Source organism: Poeciliopsis prolifica, unplaced genomic scaffold (assembly GCF_027474105.1).
Source record: "Poeciliopsis prolifica strain line A6 unplaced genomic scaffold, Auburn_PproV2 SCAFFOLD045, whole genome shotgun sequence".
Lineage (NCBI taxonomy): Eukaryota > Metazoa > Chordata > Actinopteri > Cyprinodontiformes > Poeciliidae > Poeciliopsis > Poeciliopsis prolifica.
Genome location: NW_026562420.1, coordinates 3,695,594 through 3,717,702, shown reverse-complemented (window position 1 = coordinate 3,717,702; position 22,109 = coordinate 3,695,594). Strand labels below are relative to the sequence as shown.

The window sequence follows — 22,109 nt, the reverse complement described above, 5'->3', positions numbered from 1 at the left end:
GCATAGAGAAATTAAGCAAAGTAGGACTAGGTCATCAACCCCCTTTTTAAGCTTTATTTATATCTTACTTTTCCAAAATAGATCAAAGAGTAAGCTGTCCCTCCTCTCAGTCACATTAGTACATGCATTACTCTGAAATCTGAGTTATATTTATTTTAGGAATTAGCTGCACAATGTATGAATTTCCATCTCACTACATTCAACTCTTCACTCAATTTGCTTCAATATTTAGTTTTAAGTTCCAAGAGAAACTAAATCATAGTGTGATGACAGTCTGATATCCACAAGCACTTAACAGTAGCAAGCTGAATATTACATTACTGAAACCGAGTGTATATTTATAATGCATTTTAATACAGCCAATATCAAAACTATTTTTACAATAAAAGTAGTCTAATTCTGACAGCAAATAGCATATAAAGCATGTTTTGTGCTTTAAAGCACCACTATCAAAACTGCTGAACATAAAGGACAGACCGCAAAACACAATGCCTGGAAAAAATATCTATGAGCACCCTTGTATATTTCTCTTGTTTATTACATTTTTAATCACATTCGAAGAAAAAGAAAACCCAGGCAAAGCTTCCAGATGAATATTTCATTTATTAAAAGGAGAAGAAAGCGATTCTAAACAACCTGGCTCTGTGTGGAAAGGACTAACCCCTTATAACCTGGATGCTGGGCACAACAGCTGTCAGAGTGTTTGTAATGACTGTCTTCAACATCGCTGTGGACAAACATTAACCCATTCTTCTTTGCAGAATTGTCTTAATTCTCCAACGGTCACACTCCGACTGTCAATTTCCAAAACCACACAAATAAAAATCCTCATAAAACCACACACAGGGTCAGTACGACCCTGCTGCAATGTGCACAAAGTAAAAAATCTTGGGGGGTCTAAATGACCCCGTCTCTCAAGAGCGTGGGAAGGCTAAGCTATATTGAAGAGTTTCAATCATTCATTTTGTTTATTTCTGCCATTCTAAGGTGGGCTTGCTTGTATGCTTTGCATCTCTATCCTGTTTAAGATAAGGAAGTGATAGCATGACATTATAATTCAGGAGAGCAGGATTCACAATTTTATCAAGTGTTTCAGGTTCAGACAAACAAGACCATCACACAGCCACCACTATGCTGTGACTTCCTATATCAGTCATTGTTTCACTGATGAATCTTGGTAGGCCACCTATTGGAAAACTTCATTTCTTGTTCCTTGATTTTTTCCCCTTTTTGTAGCTTGCAACTACTAATTTTTAGTCTGTTTTATTGCTGCAAACATTGTTTATCTGCCTTAAAGTGCCTAAACCATAAAAAAAAAAAAAAAAAAAAAAAACTGGCTGTTGAATCCATATGTTTTCAAAAGTTGTTTTTGGCATTACTTCGGTCACACTCTTGTGCAGGTCATTTTTTGGATGTTTCTACTGGAATTTTGATGATCTATCTTTGGTTAGAAGCAGTTTGAAATTGTTAGGCCTCACTAAAATGGGACTAATTATCATCTCTGGGCTTCTCCAAAATGCTATCATTACTTCCAGCCAAAAGTAGCAATAGCTAATGGTAGTTTTCACTGACATCTTAAAAGAGAGATATTAGTGAAAACAGTAAAAAAGAGAAGAACCCCCAGCTCCAAATCTGACTATGGGTATGAATAATTTTGGACTTAGGTATACAGTATGTATCCAACAAATAAAAACATGAAAGTTATTCTGTTTTCTGAAATTGTATTTTTCTGTGTGGCCTGAAAAATATTCAGCTTTACCAGACAAACAAAAAAAAAAAACAGTTAATATGATTGCAGACTGACTCTCTGGCTGGCACAGAAGTTGACATAGCAACCAGTACACCCTGGCATGCTTCATTAGAAATGTTGGTGTTGTTGGAAAGCATAACGTGTGACTGAGGCTAAAAATACTTGTCCTCCATCACAGAAAACCACCAGAACCATGTTTCTTGAATTCTTTTAAAGGGATTTAGCCAGGCGAGTGTCAGCATGTGCTCATACAAGAAGCAAACTTTAAAAAAACTGAAAACAATAGAAATAAAAGGTCAAATCCCAGTTACTGAAGAGATATGCATTTGCAAACAAAGCATGCTTGCTGACTTTGTCGTATATTGTCAGTCTGTTTTCATTTAGTTTTTAGGACAAAAATGAAAAAGGTACATTTTACTAAAATTGTAGATTTAAGCTAACACTGAAGTTCACACATGATTCTAAAAAGACATCAGTCAATGGGATGGTAGGATTTCAGAGCTCTATCTCAATGTAGGTGTGCGTTTTAGGTTTCATCAATGTTCTGTGTTTTGATATGTTAAAAAAAACACACTCTACCGACTGATTAAATATTCTCCTCACAGCACCTTTCTACAAAATTTGCACAGACACGCCCATCCACCCACATACACGCGCACACAGCAACTGAAGAAGAGCTATGAGAAGTGCTTTTCTGCTGAGTTTGACATGTAAGAAAGAAGAGAATTAGACCAGCTGCTCTGTGTCTATGTGTGTTTACTTACCAGCTGTGATGGTATCCTTCTCTTTGGCATTGAGTTCATCCACCTCAGCTCTCCTGCGCAGCTCAAACCTGCGAGCATGTCCTTCTCGGGGCTTCCACAGTTCCTGGAGCAACAGTGGCTTCTCGTTGTCCCCAAGCGCTCGCAGGCACTCAGTCCTCCATGCCCCGCCCCCCTCAAGACGTCCGATCACATCACACAGCACATAGACGCGGGCTGCATCCTTGTTGAGCGAGTACCGCTCCAGCGCTTCCTTCACAAGTTCCTGAGCACTAGAGCGGGGCGTGGCCAGGACACTCTTATAGTTGGCACCGGCACAGATCTCATCTCCAAAGATCTTCAGCACCCCTGGGGCCGAGCTCTGAGTGGAGAGTTCGGCGGGGTCATCTACTGGCTGCTCTGGAGGTTCAGTCGTGGATCGCCGATCCCCTCGGGTGTTTGTCCCCGTCTCTGCTGGGACACGGTCTCTGTAGCTCAGAGTGCGATACAGGACCTAAAGAAGCATGTATTCAGTGAAGAACACATCATGAACTTGAAAGAACAAAATCACAAAACAAATGTTGCAGTAAAAAGAAAAGTTTGTTTCATAAAATATTCAATAGGAAAAATCAACAAATACCCATATTTTTGCACACTAATTAATAATTGTGAGTTTACTGCAAATTTTCAGCAAACATTTTCAAAACCATCGAGTTGTACATCAAATCCTGGAGGGACTGCTTTTAAATTTCCATTTGTCATAGACATTTTAGTGGCAATACATGACTATGATTCTGTCAGACCCCCTAATTTCTGTGTTTTAGTGGATTTTTTAACCACTGCTGTCTGTGTGAAGAGGAGAGCTGAGTTTAGCCATGTTAACCTTTCCAGGTCAGGACATTCACAGCAAAGGCAGCAAACAAAATACCACAGAAACTACTTTGTAGACTTTTCTGCTTGCCAATATCTGTGAATGTCGTAAGATTTCGTATTTTGTTGTTGACTATATTTGTTAAATTCTACAATTCATCTAGGTAAATCTATGGTGGAAATTATAGAATCCTTTTTTTTTTTTTTTTTTTTCCTCAAAACAACAGAATTATCTTTATTTACACCACTGAGAAATTAGGTTTTCTCAATGGAATTTGGTGACACTCTAGTTTGGGGTTTGTCAGTATTATCAGTAGTTACCTCAGGTATCACAGCATGACTTACCCTGATGACAAAATTTTTTATGACAATGATAAACAATATTTACCCATTTGTAGCATAGATGAACTCAAAATGCTGTGCAACTAGTTTTCCTAACACAACTTTCACAGATTGTGCAGGAAACTGGTATTTGAATTCCTTTAGACACAATGAATTATCATTAAGTGACAACATACAAACCCTCTCAGGTAGCTACAAAGTTATTAGACGGATAATTGTGTTTTTGCTGAATATTGTCTAATGAAATAAAATTAATCTGTTGTAAATAATTTAATCCTGACATTTATCAAAGCTTTAGAGATCTTTTTAGTCTTTGACCAATGGCAAACTAATTAAACCTAAACAATCATTTTGTATGATAGTAGAAGTGTCTGTACCTTATTCATTTATTTCATCACAGTTATTTAGATTTCTAGAAAGAAATCAGATTATATGGTACAAGCGATGTTTACATACCTGAGTGAAGGTTCTGCTCTGGCGCTTCAGGCGGCTCTTGGACGGCAGGGACATGCTGGCCCCAGAGGAAGAACCGTAGAACATGTTGTTGGCCTCACAAACTCCAAATCTGACAGACAAAAGAGGAGCTGACGGATACAGGGGGTCATCGCACACTACTTGTGAAGATATTCATTGTATAGTAAGCCTTGAACTGTACCTGATGGTAATGTGACAAACAACAAAAAAGTATTTGTAAGATGAGAAATGTACCTTGACGTTAAATATTATCACTTCTTTTGCAGTAGGCAGAAGGTCAGTGCTGGCTTAGATGATTTGCATTTCATTTCACTGTCTCCTTTCATTCTGAAAAAGAATTTCAAGTATATGGGATAGTTACATCAAAGTATCCCAGTAGTAATTCTAAACATTAAGGTGTTCTTCAGGTCACTTCTAAGTCACATAAGTACCAATTGAATTCTGCTAGTTTAAATAGCAAGCTGGAGAATTCTGACACTTATGCACTGGGGATGGCTGATTTTATCAAGGTTAAGTTTATAACTCAAAAGTGAACAAAATTGAGTAAATATTAATATTGAAGCTATGGAAGTTTTGGGATTTGACACAAAAACTATAAAAACATCAGCAGAGAAAGGAACTTTATGTTCAACTCCTCTCCAGATCATAGAGATGTCACTGTGGCTGTGAAACGTGATGGCCAGAGTGGGGTCAAGGAGCAACAGACAGAGCAGGGGGCCGAATCCGGCTCATGATTAGTATTTATGGGGCCCACTAGACCAGTGGTTCGCAACCCTGAGAGCAGAAGCCTGATTTGGGTTTATTTTTGCTGTCACACATTTAATTTAAATTAATGAGTGACTAGCAGGCTTGTACTGCACTTGATATCATATGGAGTAAGTCATACAATCATTGGAATCAGGTGTTCATTTAAAACTTGATGAACAGTGGATTTTTAATCCCTCTGCAATAAAATACCTCTACTTTCTTCTGGTTTTCAGATAAGTACTATTATCATAGCATTATCCTGATAGAAAAGCATTATCAATTTTAAAATTATTCATGTGGTCTATGTTACTATTATTTTGTGTTTCTGAAGACCTCTGTTCTAGTTGACAGAAAGGCCTTTATTAGACCACTGCAGTGTTGAGGGGACTAAAGAGGCAAAGGTATTGTAATCAAGTCCATATTAGCTTACTTTTAACTTAACATAATGTTTACAACATAAATTAAAGTTTTAGCATATATTTTAATCACACAATATTCAAAACATGTACATCATAAAAATACCTTTTGTCTGTCAAGGGGGCTGCTCTATTTTTTTTAAGTCAGGACTTAAATTCAATTGAGATGTGTCTAAAATAAAAAAAATTCTGACAAGAAGAGCAAGAGAAAAATAATCCAGAGCAATGTTAAAGAAATTACGTTGTGTAATTAATAATAACATAATGCCAGTTCTTATCATTAAGGTTGATAGAACAATTATCATGCTCAGGTGGCAATAGTGTTTTCTACATTTAAACGTTTTAGATGTCCTCCTGATTTAACACACCTGAAATCAAATCACTGATATATTTCAAGAACTTTGCAGAACTTTATGCCATGCTTAGTGAGGAGGTAATTCAGGTGTGTTGGAGAATGGACAAAAATTATTCAGGACACCTTTTTTTTTGCATTTGTTTATATATCAAGTTGCCATCTGACCTATTTTCACCAAAAATGTTGCAACTCCTGCAAACATTGACTGTATGAAATTCTCCCACCGCCCCCCAATATTAGTAGGTCAGTAAATAGATGATGTTGAAGTAGATTTAAGAAGTGCTGGGATAACGTGACTATTTTAAATGCCGCCTAATCCACAGTAATCTGGCTACTTGGCTGCAGTTAAATCAATCCCAGGAAACCCCTCCTTCGTCTACTCATAGTAAGAAAAACTAGTGAGTAGGCTCTATGTTTTACAATGACATATTTGACATCCACTTGGTAACAATGTCTCACAGGATATTGACCTGCTGCCTGCCCTTGTATTCACCACCAGAAGGTCAGGATTTAACCGTTGCACACCCCACCACTATCAGGGAGAGTTAAAACTGTGGAGCTCAACTTGTGTCTGCCCCGTATTCAGTGTTAGTCCGTCTGTTTATCACTTTGTACTCGCTGGTCGTCAGTAGCAACCGCCTTAGCAACAAAAGGCAGGAGAAAATTCTCAGAAATTAATCCGCTGAAGAGTCAGCAGGCGCGGCCTCTGACCGTCAGCAGGTGTGCTTAATGACTGTATTCCGGCTCATTTTATACAATTATTATATAATTAGTATAAATACCACCCCACAAATAGAAACATAAATGTTTACCTTTTTAAATTAATTCGGTTAGCTGGTGGAAAAGTAGAGTGTTCAGCAGCGCACTCCCCTAGGAGCTCTCTGTGTGTCTGTTGCCTCAAAGTACTCACGTTGTCTGCAGTGCTCCATGGTGCTGCCGGGGAATCCTTGGCTTCTCTCGCAATCCCTCTCCACCGCCCCCCAGAAAGACAGAAAATCCCCAGAAAAATGGATGGGGGATATTACAGATGCTGCTGCTCCGTTCCCACCGTCTCCTCTCTGTCTCGAGTTTCCTTCCACATTCCCGAGACGGCCCCGCTAAGTTGGATAACAGACAGACGCGGTGGATGCCCAGCAATGCCCACAGCCCTATGGTAACCGCATTCCAACGTCCACAACGCCTCGCTACCGAAATAAGACGGGAACAACCGAGCTCTGCTCGTCACCAAAATACACCTGCTTCGGTTAATGACGAAAAGGGCTCCCTCTGGCGGACACTTTACTACCTCCGTCTTCAATGCAACAAGCAGGTTGAAAACCCCTCAGCAGGGTAGAGATTAATGACAATTATTATTGAGTAGGTTTACTGGAGAGATTGTTTAGTATTTGGAAAAAACAGATAATGTTAAAAGTAATCTAAGTCATAGCCCACCAATTTAAAGTGATCTTAAACTTTGCCTAAATCATCTATTTCTGTCTAGAGCCGTTTTTGGTGACAGAGAGAGTAAGTGCTTTACTCAAGCTAGTCATTAATTATCGGAGACACAAATATAATATATTTTTTAAATTTATTTTAATTTTATGATCGACAGATTTCGGTGGCATTGCTGTTGCTCTATAGGTGACTAATGGCCCTTTGATGCACATGTCTCAAATTTTATTGATTTATGAATTTTAAAAACTTCTTTTACTTTCAATTTAATCATGATACAATTTTAGACTACAGAAGTTTTAGTCTGAAATGACTAAAACTCCAGGTTTTAATCCCAGACAGAGACTTATTGAAATCTAAATACAATCCATCGGTGTGTGATTTCATGTCAATATAAATTCAGCTGACCTGTGAAGGCATCTAAGATGTTGGTGAAAATTACTAACCAAACTGATTTGTGGAGATCAAAACACACATCAAGATAAAATTTGTGAAACAGTTCAAAGCTGTTTTGAATTGTAAGAAAATATCCCACTTTGGAATATGTTGCAGACAACTGAAAAAGGAAAGGATATGGCACATCTATAAACCTCCCAAGTCATGACTGTCCAAAACCCAGGATCTTTAAGGGTGAAGATCAACACTAAAGCATTGAAAATGTATGTTTACGTATGCTCTTCAGCCAATCTGCCTGAGCTATTTGACAAAGAAGAACAAGCAAATCTTTTCAGTCTGTAAATGTGCAAAGTTGGTAAAAGGCATACCCTGTCTCCAATACAGCACAATAAATACAGCACAAGTTCAAAAAGTACACACAAAGACAGAGACAACGGTTTCACATCACAGTACAAAAATGTTTTAAACCATTTAAAGGAAGAGTTCAACATGAAAAAGCATTTTTATTATGACAGAGATAGAAAAGATAAAAGCATTGTTAGCATCAAATCGGCTTATCACAGCACAGAAAAGCACCAGATACAATCACCAAACTGAAAACTATAGAACCATGAATGTGGGAAAATACTTTTGCTTTCCTGGAACAGGAAGAGATCAACAGTAGGTCTAAAAACACTAAACAGCTTCATAATCACAAAAAGCCTATAAATAATACTAATAGATATGCAGTTTGTAAAGATTTTGGAATTTATACAAATTCATATGTGCACTACATCTCTAAAAGAGACAAATACTGTAAGCAGGATAAAGACAGAAAAGTAAAATAATTACTTGCTTATGAAAGTATTGTTAATACTGGATATGATAAAGTACAATACAACACTCAGTTGTTTGATGTTCCTTGAAGGCGTCAATAAACACAGAATACAAATACAAGCTGTTCGTTATTCATGAATATGGTTAAAATTAGCATCAGTTGAATATAATTGAGTCATTTAGACATGCTCAAATCTGCAATAAACATTAATCTCCCACTCATCTGTGGTGACACATTTATAATCATGAAGATTTTTTGTTAATTTTAGATCGGTTCATCTTTCTAAAATATCTACAGCTCAAGAAAACATTTGTTTGAGATTTACAGCTAGAAGTTGCTCAATCTTCTTTCAAATGATTCAATTCACATTATCTTCTTATAAATTGTATTTTTTTCATCAAAAAGGGAGGTATTTGAAGACAGAGATGTCCTTTAATTAAACTTGTAGGGAAAGATTTGTTTAGTATTTGGCTTTGCTTCATGCATTACTGTTGTCAGAATGATGTACTTTGCTATAAACAGATTTCACATCATATGGTACACATTTTGAGATTCTTTATGATCATTTGTGAAAACAATGGTAATATTCATACTTTAAAATTAAAAAATAATGTGACTAATGGATGTCAGCAGGGTTGATCACAGTGTATCTTTGTACAAACTAAAACATTTTCAAGATCCATATTTTGATTCACAGAGTCTTCCATATATATTGGTATCCCTGGTAAAGATAAGTTAATAAGATTAAAAAATAAGTAAGCAGTAGCATAACATCAAACTGAAAAGTCATGTGGAGATTTTTTACCTATTCACCATGTATGGTTCTAATAACCCAATACACACTTTTCTACTTTCTGTCTTAGTAAAATAGAAAAAACATAATGCCATGGAAAACAAATGTTCAGGCAACATGATGCAATGCATTTGACACTGAAGTGCGCACAATGAGATTACCAGGCTGCCACAGATACATGAGGACGTGTAGCTTCACATGAGCACCACAGCACCTAAACACTATGCAGCCTGTATCTGAGGGGTGCACTGATTGCATTTTTCTGGTCAATTATGATTACCAATATTTTAAAAAGCCTGATTTGCCAAATCCAACTTTGTTCAACACCAATTTATTATTGAGAGAAAAAAATCTGTCAGAAAAGCCATTAAATACAGCAAGGCTATGCTGGCAAGAAGGAGTGAATATTGTTAACAGCACACATGCAGATCTGAACTGTTTTGGTCAGACCTGTCAGTCCTTCCTCTCTTACAGCAGAGAAAAAGGTGACAGTAGATTATTTTCACTTTTGCCAAGGTAGATAAGATTAATGGATAAGATCAGTTTTTCATTTAGGTTTCAGTCGATTGCTGATTTCCCAAAAATAAGGAAATTGAGGACAATTTCCTTAATTGAGGACAATTTCCTTAATTTTGTACATGCTACTTGAAACACAATAGAATTGACATCTTCACATACTTTAATTTGGCCAATAATTATTTGACTACTCATAGATTATTGAAAATTAAATGCTGTCTCATTTAGCTGATCTCTATATATGAGAAATAGCAATAGTATATGGCATCACGATGCAGCAGAACCAACTGCATTCGCCACCATCAATCATTCCTAATGCACATGCTCTACTTATAACAACCCAGGACTTGATATTTCATAAAAAGCTTCTTCATTTTTTCACATTAGGAAAAAATGAAGGAAAATGAAGGAAAAGGAAAAATGAAGGAAAAAAAAACATCATAAGGAACAATCTGACAGGAGTTTAAATTAAACATAGATCTTCATCAAGGATTGTAATTCAGGATATTAACTTTATTCGTTTTTATTACTGCCCTGACTGTAGATATGAGCAAGAATCACATAATTTAGCAGAATGATATGTTACCCTGCTTTTTACATTTTCCTCCAAAGAGAAATTTGTGTCAGTTATACAACAGAGAAAAGAAAGTCATGGACATATACTTCAAATTTCAACAATCTTTGCTTAATAAAGTCAGTATACATTCTAACCTTGCTTACAGCAAGGATGCTGAATACGTTTGATCACATACAAATTTAGATTTTTCTGAATATAATGATGTGAGATTATGCTACTAAGAGGAAACATTAATTTATTTTAAGGCTTTTTACACGTTTTTACCAGAGATAACATTGTATTGAAAATTGATTTTACTGTTTGATACCAAGCTTCCTGACTGCTTTATATTAATTACACCTCAGTTATTGTCTGAATAGTGAACATCATGTAAAACTTGTAGAAAACTTTTGGGAGTAAGCAAGTGGAGCTGTGGTGGCAACCAGACAGAATGCAAACAACTGACGCAGATTGATGGTCCTTTAAATTTTCTGTAAAATCCTGAGTGATAAACAACTGTTGAAACATGATCCACATCAGTTGCTTTTTTTAAAATACCTTTAAATGTTAGATTTCTTGAACTTTTAAGTCCTCCTGCCACATTCATCAAAGTGTATAAGCTTGTTTGGCAAAGAGAGTTAAAGACTCTTAGCAAATATAGATACTTATGTGTTCAAGCTATTTTTTGTAAACACTGACAACCATCGGCTTTGGATTAATGGGTGTAAGATAGTAAAAGATACAAACAACTGCACCCGGTAAGTAATACACACACACAAACGCGCGCACGCGCGCACACACACCCACACGCACTCCTGAGATGCCGTAATATTGGGGCAGGTTGTTCAAGAGTACTATAGCTTCAGTTTCCTTTCAAATAAGACGTATTGTTTAATCATGGTAGCGTGTGCTAACACTTACGGCAGTAATTCAGCCTTCTGGCAGTGCTGATTCATTGTGGTTTCAGACAAAATATGTCACTAGTTTTCACGTATTTTCAACACTACAATCACATCACAGGAAAATATAATCTCTGTATAAATGATATTGATGACATTTGTCTTTGCAAAATCTAACCAACAACAAAAAACTATTAGTATTCAGTAAACAAACTACATAATCAGGTACCAAATAATTGTGGATGTATACAGGTCTGTAAGGCTGCAACTACAAATGTATGCAATATATACATTAATAAATTTGTCTATTCATGCTTATTTTGATAATTACAGTAAGTCACTAAAAAAAGGAACAACGACTGATAAAAATAATAGTATTATGTGATATACAAATCTAGATTGGAAGTAAGAACAACTCATGTTTATCAGGTTTAAATTATGTTTACAATAATTGCTAAATCTACAATGATGGTCAAAGCAGATAATTGTAAACATTGTCTTCCTCTTGACATTAAGACAATGTCGTAAATTTAGCCTCTGAATCTGGATGCGCACCACAGAGAGAAAAAACTCCAATACTAGTAACTAACCCCTGATCACTGGAAAAAAATCAAATTACTGGAAAATACAGTGATATATAACATTAAAATGAACCAAAGTGGGGATTTTAGCTGTGTCCAAGTTTACAAAGCTGCCTCAGATTGATCACAACAAGGTGTCTGCTATTGTTTTTGTTTCTTTGTTTTTTTTGGGGGGGGGTTATGAAATACCGCATTTGTTGTTGTATAATCTAAAGCAGGTTAGTGGTATCTGACATCTTTTATCATTATGCCAGGCTGTGACATTGTTGTAAGATTTACCCAACTTTTAATTATCATTGTCTCAACATTGTATCCTTGAGGATAATTCTCAAATGCAGCAATTGTTGAGAAAAGCACAAAACTTTCCAAGCAGCTGGGAACAATCTGTGTTTTTACCCAAGGCTTCATCTCTGATTTTGTTGCAGCGTGGTCGGCAAAATTGGGCTGAGCTGTGTCATCTCCAACATCATTTGAACTTTACTGGAATGTTTTAATCCTACTTTTAATGTTAAGGTTATGATGAGCCTACTGTGCTATTATCTTTTAGCAATGAGTCTTTTTTCACTGTTTTCTTAACCAATAAACAGCTTGAAAGAATATAAGTAATTGGGTTAATTTCTGAGAAAACAGCGTATTGTCAGGTGTAATATTCTGCAATCTAAATTTCTTGCCTCTGAAATTTAGATTGCATAAATACCTTCGAGGATTTATGCTCAAAAGTATAAATCTGTCTCTGTGAGCAAGTCAGATTGAGATTCTGAAGCATACTTTTCCAACTTGATTTTCCAGTAATATGTGCAGTTTGGAGGTGTATCCACTTCTCTCTAGCTGGGAACTTTAGAGAGTCAAGCAAACGCAATTTTAATGTGCAAAGAACACTTGTTTGTATTTTCTAGTTGCCTGATAGGACTGCTTTTGTTGCAGCAGTCAGATGAAACAAGATGGCACCAGAGTGGGAGGCTTGCTGTCTGTCACTGCCTGTGATTTGCTCATTTGTGCTGCTTGTGCACCCACAGTCAAAGCAAGACTTTTGAAGGTGATTTCTTAATAATATATGACCGTTGACTTTGTGAGTTTATCAGAAAGGCCCAAATGTACTGGTAGTTTTCCAATCAAGTTCACCCTCATTTGAAGCAAGCCTTGAACTTGGACACAGCTCTACCAAGCAGCTTAATCACAGGAGTCCATCCCTCTGAAGTCATCACTGATGTCATCTGGAGGTCTGGACTTGCCTGGGAGTCTGGGCGTAGAGGTACTTCCAGATGGCATAGTAATGTATGGCTGCTCCCACAGCTACAAAAAGATGCCAGATGGCATGAGCGAATGGGACGATGCCATCACTTTTGAAGAAGACTATACCAAAACAGTAGCAGGCTCCACCAACCAGCAGCTCACACAACCCGGACTGCTCCGGCTGGCGGGAAGCATGAGGGATTAAGGTGTTGATACTGGAAATATAGAGCAGTGCAATACATGCATTACACGAGTGACCTCACCATTGAGAAAATCACCAGAGCAGGAAAAACTCCCATCACTGTATAGCAGATCAACTCCATGAGTTTATACCTGAAAGAGAAAACAAATATAAAAACAGATTTTTATTCTTAGATGTCTAGCAGTTAACAAAGCAACTTCCAGAAGTTGATGCAAGCTTATTGAATGATTATGTGAAGTTTGAAACAAAAAAGCAGTAGTTTTGTGATAGCTTAAGCATTTGGTTATCAAAAATTGTGTCAGGATTCCCTGTGGGTTAGGGTTAATTAATCAATCAACCACATCATCCAGAACATGGTCATCTAAATTATGCACATAGAAGCCAACTGATCTTCTTCTTAAAGATCTTCATCTTTCTAACATCTACTCTTCAGCCCTGACTTGCTTGTCATCTGAAGTGTTTTGTTGTTGTTGTAATTCACACCTCTGGCCTGCCTGTTTTGGACTTGTAACCAAAACAGGTAGGCCCAATAGCTCACATGTTCCAGTTGTCCCATAAGTGACTTAAATTTGAAATGTCTACATTTATATAAAGAAAGAACTGATGCAGCATTAATTATTATTACGAGATGTTTTACCACATTTAAAACATGACTGGTCAGTTGTGTGGACAGAAAGCCAGTCTGAGTTAAGTAAAGCTGACAGTGTGGGAACAGACCTCTCATGATAGAAGAAGACATAGGTGGTTCCAAAAGATGCCATGACCCAAACCAGCCAGCGCATGTGACATGCCCAGGGACCCAGCTCCCGAAGGTTCAGCCTATAGAAGAGAAGCAGCAACAGCTACGAACTGGGTTCCTATGTAATCATATTTACATTGTCTCACACACAGAGAGCAAGCCAGTATGTTTACCATGGAGCATAAGAGGCTGCGATGAAGAAGTAGATCACCATCCTGTCACACATGTGGAAACACTGCTCCACAGAACTGAAAAACAGAATATTTTTTGTATTTATATTTTTATGCAATCTCACTTTAATATGTGTCTTGTAAAAGAATTCAACATTGTCCTAGATAGTGTTGGGAGTATAAGTTTAGTTATATTAATTTTAGAAACAGTTAACCTTTGTGCATATGAAATATTAGATATAGCATGAATATTTTGAGTAGATTTTAAGTTAGGTAGATTTGGATAAAGATTCAAACTAAAACAACTGCTGACTTTCTGAACGTACATACATTACTAACAGGGCCTTCAGAAAGGGGGAGTGTTGTACTAGTGGATAGGTCAGAGTTCGAGGGGGTCTCCCTGTCACAAGATGAGTAAAATTATTTGGTGTTTGTTTAAGAATTCAGTAAAACACTAAAACCTTTAGAAAACAATTCATCTAGAAGTATAATCAAATGTATTAATATATTTCTTTTAAGTATTAACAGCATGTTCTGAACTAGTTAGTGTCTAACCATACTAATTTGCATGCGTCTTAGATTACTAAAATAGAACAGGATTAGGAAACTAAAGTTTTAGAAGTAAAATATTACAGGTATTCTAAGAGAGTTTTTCTAAAAGAAAATAATCCTGCAATTTTTAGATCCAAACTCACAGTTATCATTTGACACCAGATTTCTGTCTCAGTGTGTTTATAACAGGAATCAGTTTCTTGATGAATCGCTGAAGCAGAAAAACCACCAGGTCTACCTGAACCATAAATTTTGGTCTGGAATGTTTAAAGGAGGACACTGATATGGGAAGACCCTATTTGAGAATGACCTTTGTTCTCTCCATATATTTGCTTTTGGGTTTGAACAGGTCTCAAAGAAGGTAATAAAATTAACTTTTAACAGCCCTACAAGGGGAGGACACACCTTCAAATGCATACATTTAAATTAAGGGAATACACCTCCTTATAAAATGTCTGTTTTTACAGCAGAGAAACGAATTGCTTTGTTGCAGCCGTGAGAGCAATTCCCAAAAATGCATTTTTGTGTCTCTCCTATTGTGTTTTCCTTTCCAACTCCTTGCAGGTAATTGTATGTTTTGTTATGTGTTTGGACTTCTTGATAATCTGGGTGTAATGCTGATGTGACATTCTGTATGCATTGAATTGTCTGGATAAAACTCTAGATATGTCTGAAGTTTGATGTTGAATGGTTGTGCTCTATGTTTTCCGCTGCTCATGCGGAGTCCCTGGATCCGGAAGACTAGAGGAAAATTAACGAGCCAAGTAAATTTATTCCTCTAAGTTCAACGACAGACAGACAGACAGACAGACAGACAGACAGACAGACAGACAGACAGACAGACAGACAGACAGACAGACAGACAGACAGACAGACAGACAGACAGACAGACAGACAGACAGACAGATAGATAGATAGATAGATAGATAGATAGATAGATAGATAGATAGATAGATAGATAGATAGATAGATAGATAGATAGATAGATAGATAGATAGATAGATGAATAGAAACTTTATTAAAACACAAGATTTTGTTAAAAAAAACATTGACACTATTTACCACATCCTCATAAGGATTTGTAGTGACAGACCAACACAAAGTAATTAATTTATAATTGTGAAATCCAGAGAAAATCATACATAGTTTTTAAATGTTTTTAAATAAACAGCTTTTTTTTTAAAACAACAAAAAGCTGCTGTATAAAAGTTTGCGTGATGTTTCTCCAATGCTGTGTAAATATGTCTTGGTACCGAAGGTGGCTTTTCTTCCAGGCCACAGTGTGGAACAGAGTGGAGATGATGAAGAGCGAACTGAGCCCCGCCCCATATACCCAGGCTGACAGCCGCTCCCATTGGTCCTCTGACTCGTAGTGCAACAGTGAGCTGCCCAGCAGGCTGGGGATTATCCACATCTAAACCAATTTAGAACATAAATAACACATTTGATTACAGAGGATAATACACAAATTAGCAGGATAAAACGACAATTGTGCATGCAATAGAGGTATAACTTTTAAACCTAATAACAGTATGGGAGTCGTGCTTTATCATTAAGATCTTACATATCACTTTATATGTGGTGTGTTGTGTGTGTGTGTGTGTGTGTGTGTGTGTGCGTGCGTGCGTGCGTGCGTGCGTGCGTGCGTGCGCGCGTGCGTGTCTGTGCATACTGACCGCATGCGTGGCACAGTTGGCAGCATGCTCATAGTCTGTGGGCTGATATCGCTTGTTAGCAGGAACACGGTTGTTCATAAACCTGTCAATGATCACATATCAACAAATTTAAACCAGTTTTATTCAAATGAAACATTGTATATCTTGTTTAAACTAAAATGTAAGTAATTTGCTTCATTTAAAAGAAAGAAATAAAAACAAGTAAGCAAGAATATTTTGATTAATGGATATCATGAATCACAAGTTTCAGATGTCCAAAAATGAATAAAAGACAAAGTAAACAAGTCGAAATAAAAGTAATAATAGAAGTTAAATGCAATTAAATAAACATCAAATAAAATTATAGACTACCCAAAGATAGGCACAAATAGATGAGACTTACAATGAGATATTAGGATCACCAAAATTATTTATTTGTGCTAAAAACCAAAATGATCAGAGAATATCTGAAACTCAAGATTACATTAGCATCTGGAACAACTGCTTGTATTACTTGGACTACATGCTTTGGTATCCCTCTGCAAGTTAATGATTGATTTAGATCATGAAAATACCTGGCTTCCACTGCAGAAGCTCTGACTTTAGATGAGAAATTGTCAGTAAATCATGAACATAAACTAATTCATGTTTAATATGTGCGAGCTGAAGGTTGACCTGCTTCTTATGAATGCTCAACCTGTAAAATGCTGCATGTATCTCATAGCTGTCCATAAGTCCCCACCTCCACTCTTTCCTTTTGCTTAGCAACGCTACATCATGCTTCAGCTTGTTGTCAAGGCTGCAGTTGCATGGCAACAATGGGTATCCATGGTCCCATCTGGACCAGACGTTTGACCCTATGATTCCTTTTATAAATTGTTCACATGGAGACGTTTCTGCATGTCCACACGTCCACTGCAGACACACACACATTAACACTCATAGATGTCTCTGAACACAACTGCAAAGAAGAAAGAGGTAACCTTCAGTGATGTCACTGTTGTCATGGTAACTGCAGAGCAGGGATTGTCTATTTTTTTAACAACAGAGGACTCTTCGTTTATTTCTTCTCCCTCACCAGTTTGTCTTGTCTTGACTTTCTTCCTGTGATTAAATAACATGCAGAACCTAATGCACAGAAATCCAAATCACGCAAACACACACATGCACACGCACACACCCACACACCTATGCTCTTATGTTGCATCTTCCAGAAGCAGATTTTATAAGAGACCTAGATTTGTCATTTTCTCACACACCCACCTTGTGTTTTGGAGTGGTGAGATCCAAAACACAAGCTGCTGTCAAAAGGACAACCTCACCTTTAGATTGTTTGTCTGGAAAAACTTCAGTTAAAAAAGAGTCTAGAGTTAAAGGTCTCACAGGAGTTTTCTTTAAAAAGAACACAAAACATTATCTTTATTTAGTATATTTGTAACCATATTTGTTGCATACTTCTGCCCAGCTCCCTCTTGAAAATGAGATCCAGATCTCAACGGGGTGTACCTGGTCAAATAAAGGAAATAAAATAAATAAGTAAATTTAAAAAAAAATATTTCAGGGAAGGAGCATCTCTTCTGACAATTTCCCAAAAAGACATGTTTAAGAGATGTCTATTTTAAGACACTTTGGACACAGCACCTAGATTGAGCTTTCTGTCCTGAGGCTTGCGTTGTTTTCCTTTAACCGATTGATCATTTTAAATTTTCCTCTATAATTTGGAGACCCTGAAACAAACAAACAATGTGATGAAAACAGGTAAACCTTTGGAGAAGTCCAGGGTATAGAGTCCTTTGTGTATAGGGCTCTATACACATAGAGCCATTGTGTATAGAGCACAATGGCTTTATACATTGTGCTCTGTACACAATGTATAGAGCCACAATGTGCTCTATGCACAAAAGGCAAAATTATTTACTTTACCCTGTCCCTTTGTGAAGGAAAGTATTTTTTAGCAAAAAAATACTTTCTCAAAAAAAAAAAGAAAAGAAGAAAAAACACCCAAAATCAGCATTTAAAATAGAATCAGAAAGAAAATTTGCATCACCCCTTCATCTGTTAACCATGTAGGTGAGCCCACTTGACAGGAGCAGTATCAGTCTACCTGTTCTTCAGCAAGGCCATTTTTAAATTATTCGAACAATAACTGTACCAATGAAAATCTACTAAAATAAATAGGTACAGTGTTGAAGTCGAAATTACTAAATGTTTTTCTACTATATAGGTGCACTCAATAATTTAGAGTATTAAAACTAAAAATGTTTTGTTCATTCAAAAATGTTAGCAAACTTAGTCAAAACTCCCTTTTGCTTAACTAACTGCATCTATAGACTTAGACTACTATCAGTCATTCACCCATTTATACACTGATGTTTGTAAGATACACTGTAGCCACAGCTGCTCTGGACCAACAGAGGTGAGGTTGCCATTGAGTTGGCAACAGGTCATCTGACCACCACCAGCAGGTGAAGTCTCTTGTCCAAGGACAAAACAGCAAAGTGACCCAGATTGAGGAAACAGGGTTCCAAACCTGGCAACCCACCAGATGAACCCCTACTACCCAAATTGCTGTCACCCCAAAATATGCTAAATATAAAGTTTCATGTCTGCTTTAAATTTACACTATGTACATGTTTGGACTGTTGTACAGTAGTGTGATGCAAAGTGGAAGTGCTTTCTCATACAATGGAGGCTTAAACTGCTTGGAGACAGACAACTGCAGGATGGAAACAGAAGTGAAACATTTACCTTGTACCACAAAAATGTACAAGAGGTGAATCATCCCATCTTTTCTGTTTTCCTTCTATTGGGCTCTCTTTTGTTGAGCTGCTGTTTTTAGCGTGACACTCATTCAGAGATATTATTAATAACTGACCCAGCCCGGAAACTCTCAGTCCTGTCCCAAATAAAGAGATTCCTCTATCCAGAGGGCACCTCTCTCTTTACTGTCAGTCTGTATTCTGTTCCTGTTCTCAGCCCAGTAGGCCTGGCTGGGTTATAGAAACTTTATTACATTTGCTGACAATTAACAGACCTGTTTTTAGCGTGACTACAAGGTATGAGCCAGGCATAAAGACTCAGTGGAGTGGATAGAGAGGAACAGCAGGAAAAAGCTGATCAAAAACAACCGGATTCAAATGTTTATTAAACTGAAAAATATTCATTAGATGTAAAATGCATAAAATATTTGGCCAAGCACATTACTACCTTTGTTGACTGTCTCTTACAAAACAAATTTAGTAAAAGATTCACAAAGATGATTTATAAGAATCTAAAGTTATCTTTTTCTGTATCTTTTTTAATGTTTAACTTACGTTATTCTGTTTTGTTGTGTCTGTTTCTCAGGTTTTGTCTCAGGCTCCCGCCTGCTGAGGCTGACGAGCAATTAGTCTATCTGGTTCTGGTGGAAGTTTCTTTCTGCTAAGGGGGAGTTATTTCTCTCCACTTCAACATATGCTTGCTCAGGATATAGAAACTCATCAGAGATAACATAGTTATCTTTTTAATTGATTGTATTGTAATTTATTGAGATGTGTCTGTGTCTGGGTTTTTAAAGAGAAAAGAAGATATTGATCGGTAAAGCTTTGTGAATGGATATTTACAGATTGAAAATATTAATTTGTTATTAGAAAATGTTACCAGGAGTGCTGACAATAATAAACCTGATGTTTGTCTTAATTTTGTGTCAAACAATAAATAAAATGTAGAACATTGTGGAACAGTGCTGTGTAATACATCAATTGCCCTCTTACATATTTCTTCTGTTTTAGCTGCTTTTTTCTGATCTTCATTTTTTAAATTAAATACAAAATGCAAATTTTGAATAATTTTGTTTTTATAAAAGCTATCCTGATCCCATGTGAAAAACTAAATTGTCCTTAAACCTAATAAATGGTTAATTCACCCCTGGTGTCAACAGCCTGTCAAGGTCATATAAGTCAGAGGTGGACTTTCTGGTGTATTTTGGATTATTGTCCTGCAGTATGATCTGAGTAGTTGAGTTAAAAGGTTTACCTTACAAGTCTCTGCGTTGTTTGAAAACGCAGAGACTTGGACAGACTCACATTCAGCTGTTTCGTATCATCAGCCAAAGAGGCAGCACAAATTAGATGACATTGTTAACTTCCACCACCTTTGAGAATGTATTTAATTTTCACACAAATTGAGATAACATATTTCTATGGGATTAAAGGAACGATTACAAACTGATTTTATTCCTTTTCAGAATTTTCAGGGCAAATCAGCCCTGGGGCTGATTTGGACCAAAACTCTGGACCAAAACTCTTCTACCACTATACTTGATGTTCTTTTCCTGAAGTGTTTTATTACTTCACACCAGAGGTAACATATGCACACATTCCAAAGCGTTTTACATTTGTCTCCTTTGTCCACACTGAATTTTACCAGTCTTGGGGGTTTTCAAGGTTTTATTTGATAATTTGTGTTTTGTTTTTTTCTTTTACTTGGGGGTGAGGGAGCTTCTCTCATGCATGTGAGTTTTACCAAGTCTCCTTATTGTTGGTGCAGCTTTGGAGTAGTTTTAGTGGGCTGGCAACTCCTAAGAAAGTTCACCTCTTATTCATGTTTTCTCCAAATCCAAAAGAAATGGCTTTATAAGTCATTATAAAGCCATGTCATTTCTCATCTGTTCTTTGCTTTCTTTAGATTGAGGCATGATGTATTGCCTTTTGTGACGTTTTACTTCAGAAGATTGAAGTTTTTAATGTCTGTCCTTTTATCTGGCTGATTTGGATAGCTTTTATTCCATCCATCCAACCATTTTCAAACACATTTATCCCTACTGGGGTTATGCTATGCGGGGTGCTGGGGCCTGTCTCCGGTGGTCAATGGCCGAGAGGCAAGTTACATCCTGGACAGGTCATCAGTCCATCACAGGACAGCTTTAATTCCTTCATATATTAACAAATAACTTCAAATCTGTGTTTTGCGTTTACTCTGTTGTTTTTTGTTTTTTAAATTAGTTTGATTATCTGAAACATGCAGATCTGACAACAAACCAGAACCTTAAACTGTAAGAGGAAAATACTTTCTCACAGAACTACATGGTGAGTGAAGTGCGTAAATACATCTGGTTTCATAGAGAATGGTTCTGAGATAAAATATTGAGTTGTTTGCTCATGCCAACATCCTCCTCATTATCACCAACAGAAAACAATTAGCTGTATATAAGCAATACTCAAGCATTTGTTTAAATAAAATTGAATTCATTTTGCCAGTAGGTTATAATGATACGCAAAGCTTCCTACCTACCTTACAAGATTCATTTACAGTGAAAATAAGCAACAGTTGACGGCAGACAGTAGGATTAAAAGCCTGTCTCCCCGCTGAATATCGGTCGATAGAAAAACTGCTGCTGATGTGATGCAATCTCTTCAGCTGAGATTGCAAAAGCGAGATTTAAGGCAACGCAACCAGCCGCCGCGTTTCACTGGCACCGTCCTCTCGTCATCTCAGACAGACGCATCCCGACCCGCAGCTGCCTGTAACAGGGTCTGCTCCTTAAGTGTGGGCGGCGGGAAGCGGCTGGACGAGACCCGCTCGTCCGTGGTATTTCTGCTGCTGCTGCTGAGCCTCTAATGTGTCTGCAAACCACCGCTTCAGATCGTCATCACGACTCAATGAGGAAGGCTGTTTTTTTTTTTTTTTTTTTTTTTTAAATATATATCTCAAGGCTGCCACATCATTTTCAGTGGCTCTGATTCATAGCTGAGGAAATTTTGAATGCAGTTTCTGGTCGCGCCACTAGATGGATGTGCAGGCAGCGGGATTAGATTTTTGTCAAATTCAAAATAATGTTAATACGATTTTCATACATTTGTACAATGTATAATTAATGTAAAACTTACGTGTTTGT

At 37.0% G+C, this 22,109-nt stretch overlaps 2 protein-coding genes across 8 annotated transcripts in view; both read right to left on the bottom strand.

Annotated features, from left to right (window-relative positions):
• radil (Ras association and DIL domains) overlaps positions 1-6,887 on the bottom strand; it is a 38,107-nt gene extending 31,220 nt beyond the window's left edge. For 5 of the 6 annotated variants that reach the window (XM_055056485.1, XM_055056489.1, XM_055056487.1 and 2 more), the window contains exons 1-4: positions 6,605-6,887; positions 4,411-4,503; positions 4,159-4,286; positions 2,515-3,004 (exon numbers count right to left, since the gene is read on the bottom strand). In XM_055056485.1, coding sequence (XP_054912460.1) covers positions 2,515-3,004; positions 4,159-4,242 — 574 coding nt within the window. In that variant the 5' untranslated portion in view covers positions 4,243-4,286; positions 4,411-4,503; positions 6,605-6,887. The remainder of the gene's footprint in view (positions 1-2,514; positions 3,005-4,158; positions 4,287-4,410; positions 4,504-6,604) is intronic. The other variant, XM_055056486.1, reaches the window with a different exon arrangement.
• Positions 6,888-8,004: 1,117 nt separating this feature from the next.
• On the bottom strand, positions 8,005-21,872 carry LOC129376878 (monocyte to macrophage differentiation factor 2-like). Of its 2 annotated transcripts, none has more exons than XM_055056517.1 (7): positions 21,506-21,872; positions 16,256-16,337; positions 15,833-15,993; positions 14,031-14,105; positions 13,836-13,937; positions 13,180-13,249; positions 8,005-13,097 (listed from the first exon to the last, which is right to left on the bottom strand). In XM_055056517.1, exons 1-7 carry the CDS (start codon positions 21,517-21,519, stop codon positions 12,894-12,896), a joined length of 708 nt encoding a protein of 235 aa, XP_054912492.1. In that variant the 5' UTR covers positions 21,520-21,872; the 3' UTR covers positions 8,005-12,893. The 2 variants fall into 2 exon arrangements, with proteins under 2 accessions (XP_054912492.1, XP_054912493.1); XM_055056518.1 differs by having other exon boundaries at positions 8,005-12,976.
• Positions 21,873-22,109: the final 237 nt, after the last annotated feature.

Bases quoted from the DNA above. Each gene is read 5' to 3' on its own strand.
- LOC129376878 (XM_055056517.1), bottom strand. The intron at 14,106-15,832 runs GTACCAAGACAT...TCTGTTTTTCAG, and splicing joins TGGAAGAAAAGCCACCTTCG to TTCTGTGGAGCAGTGTTTCC. The intron at 13,250-13,835 runs GTCTGTTCCCAC...TTTCTCTTTCAG, and splicing joins GTCTTCTTCTATCATGAGAG to GTATAAACTCATGGAGTTGA.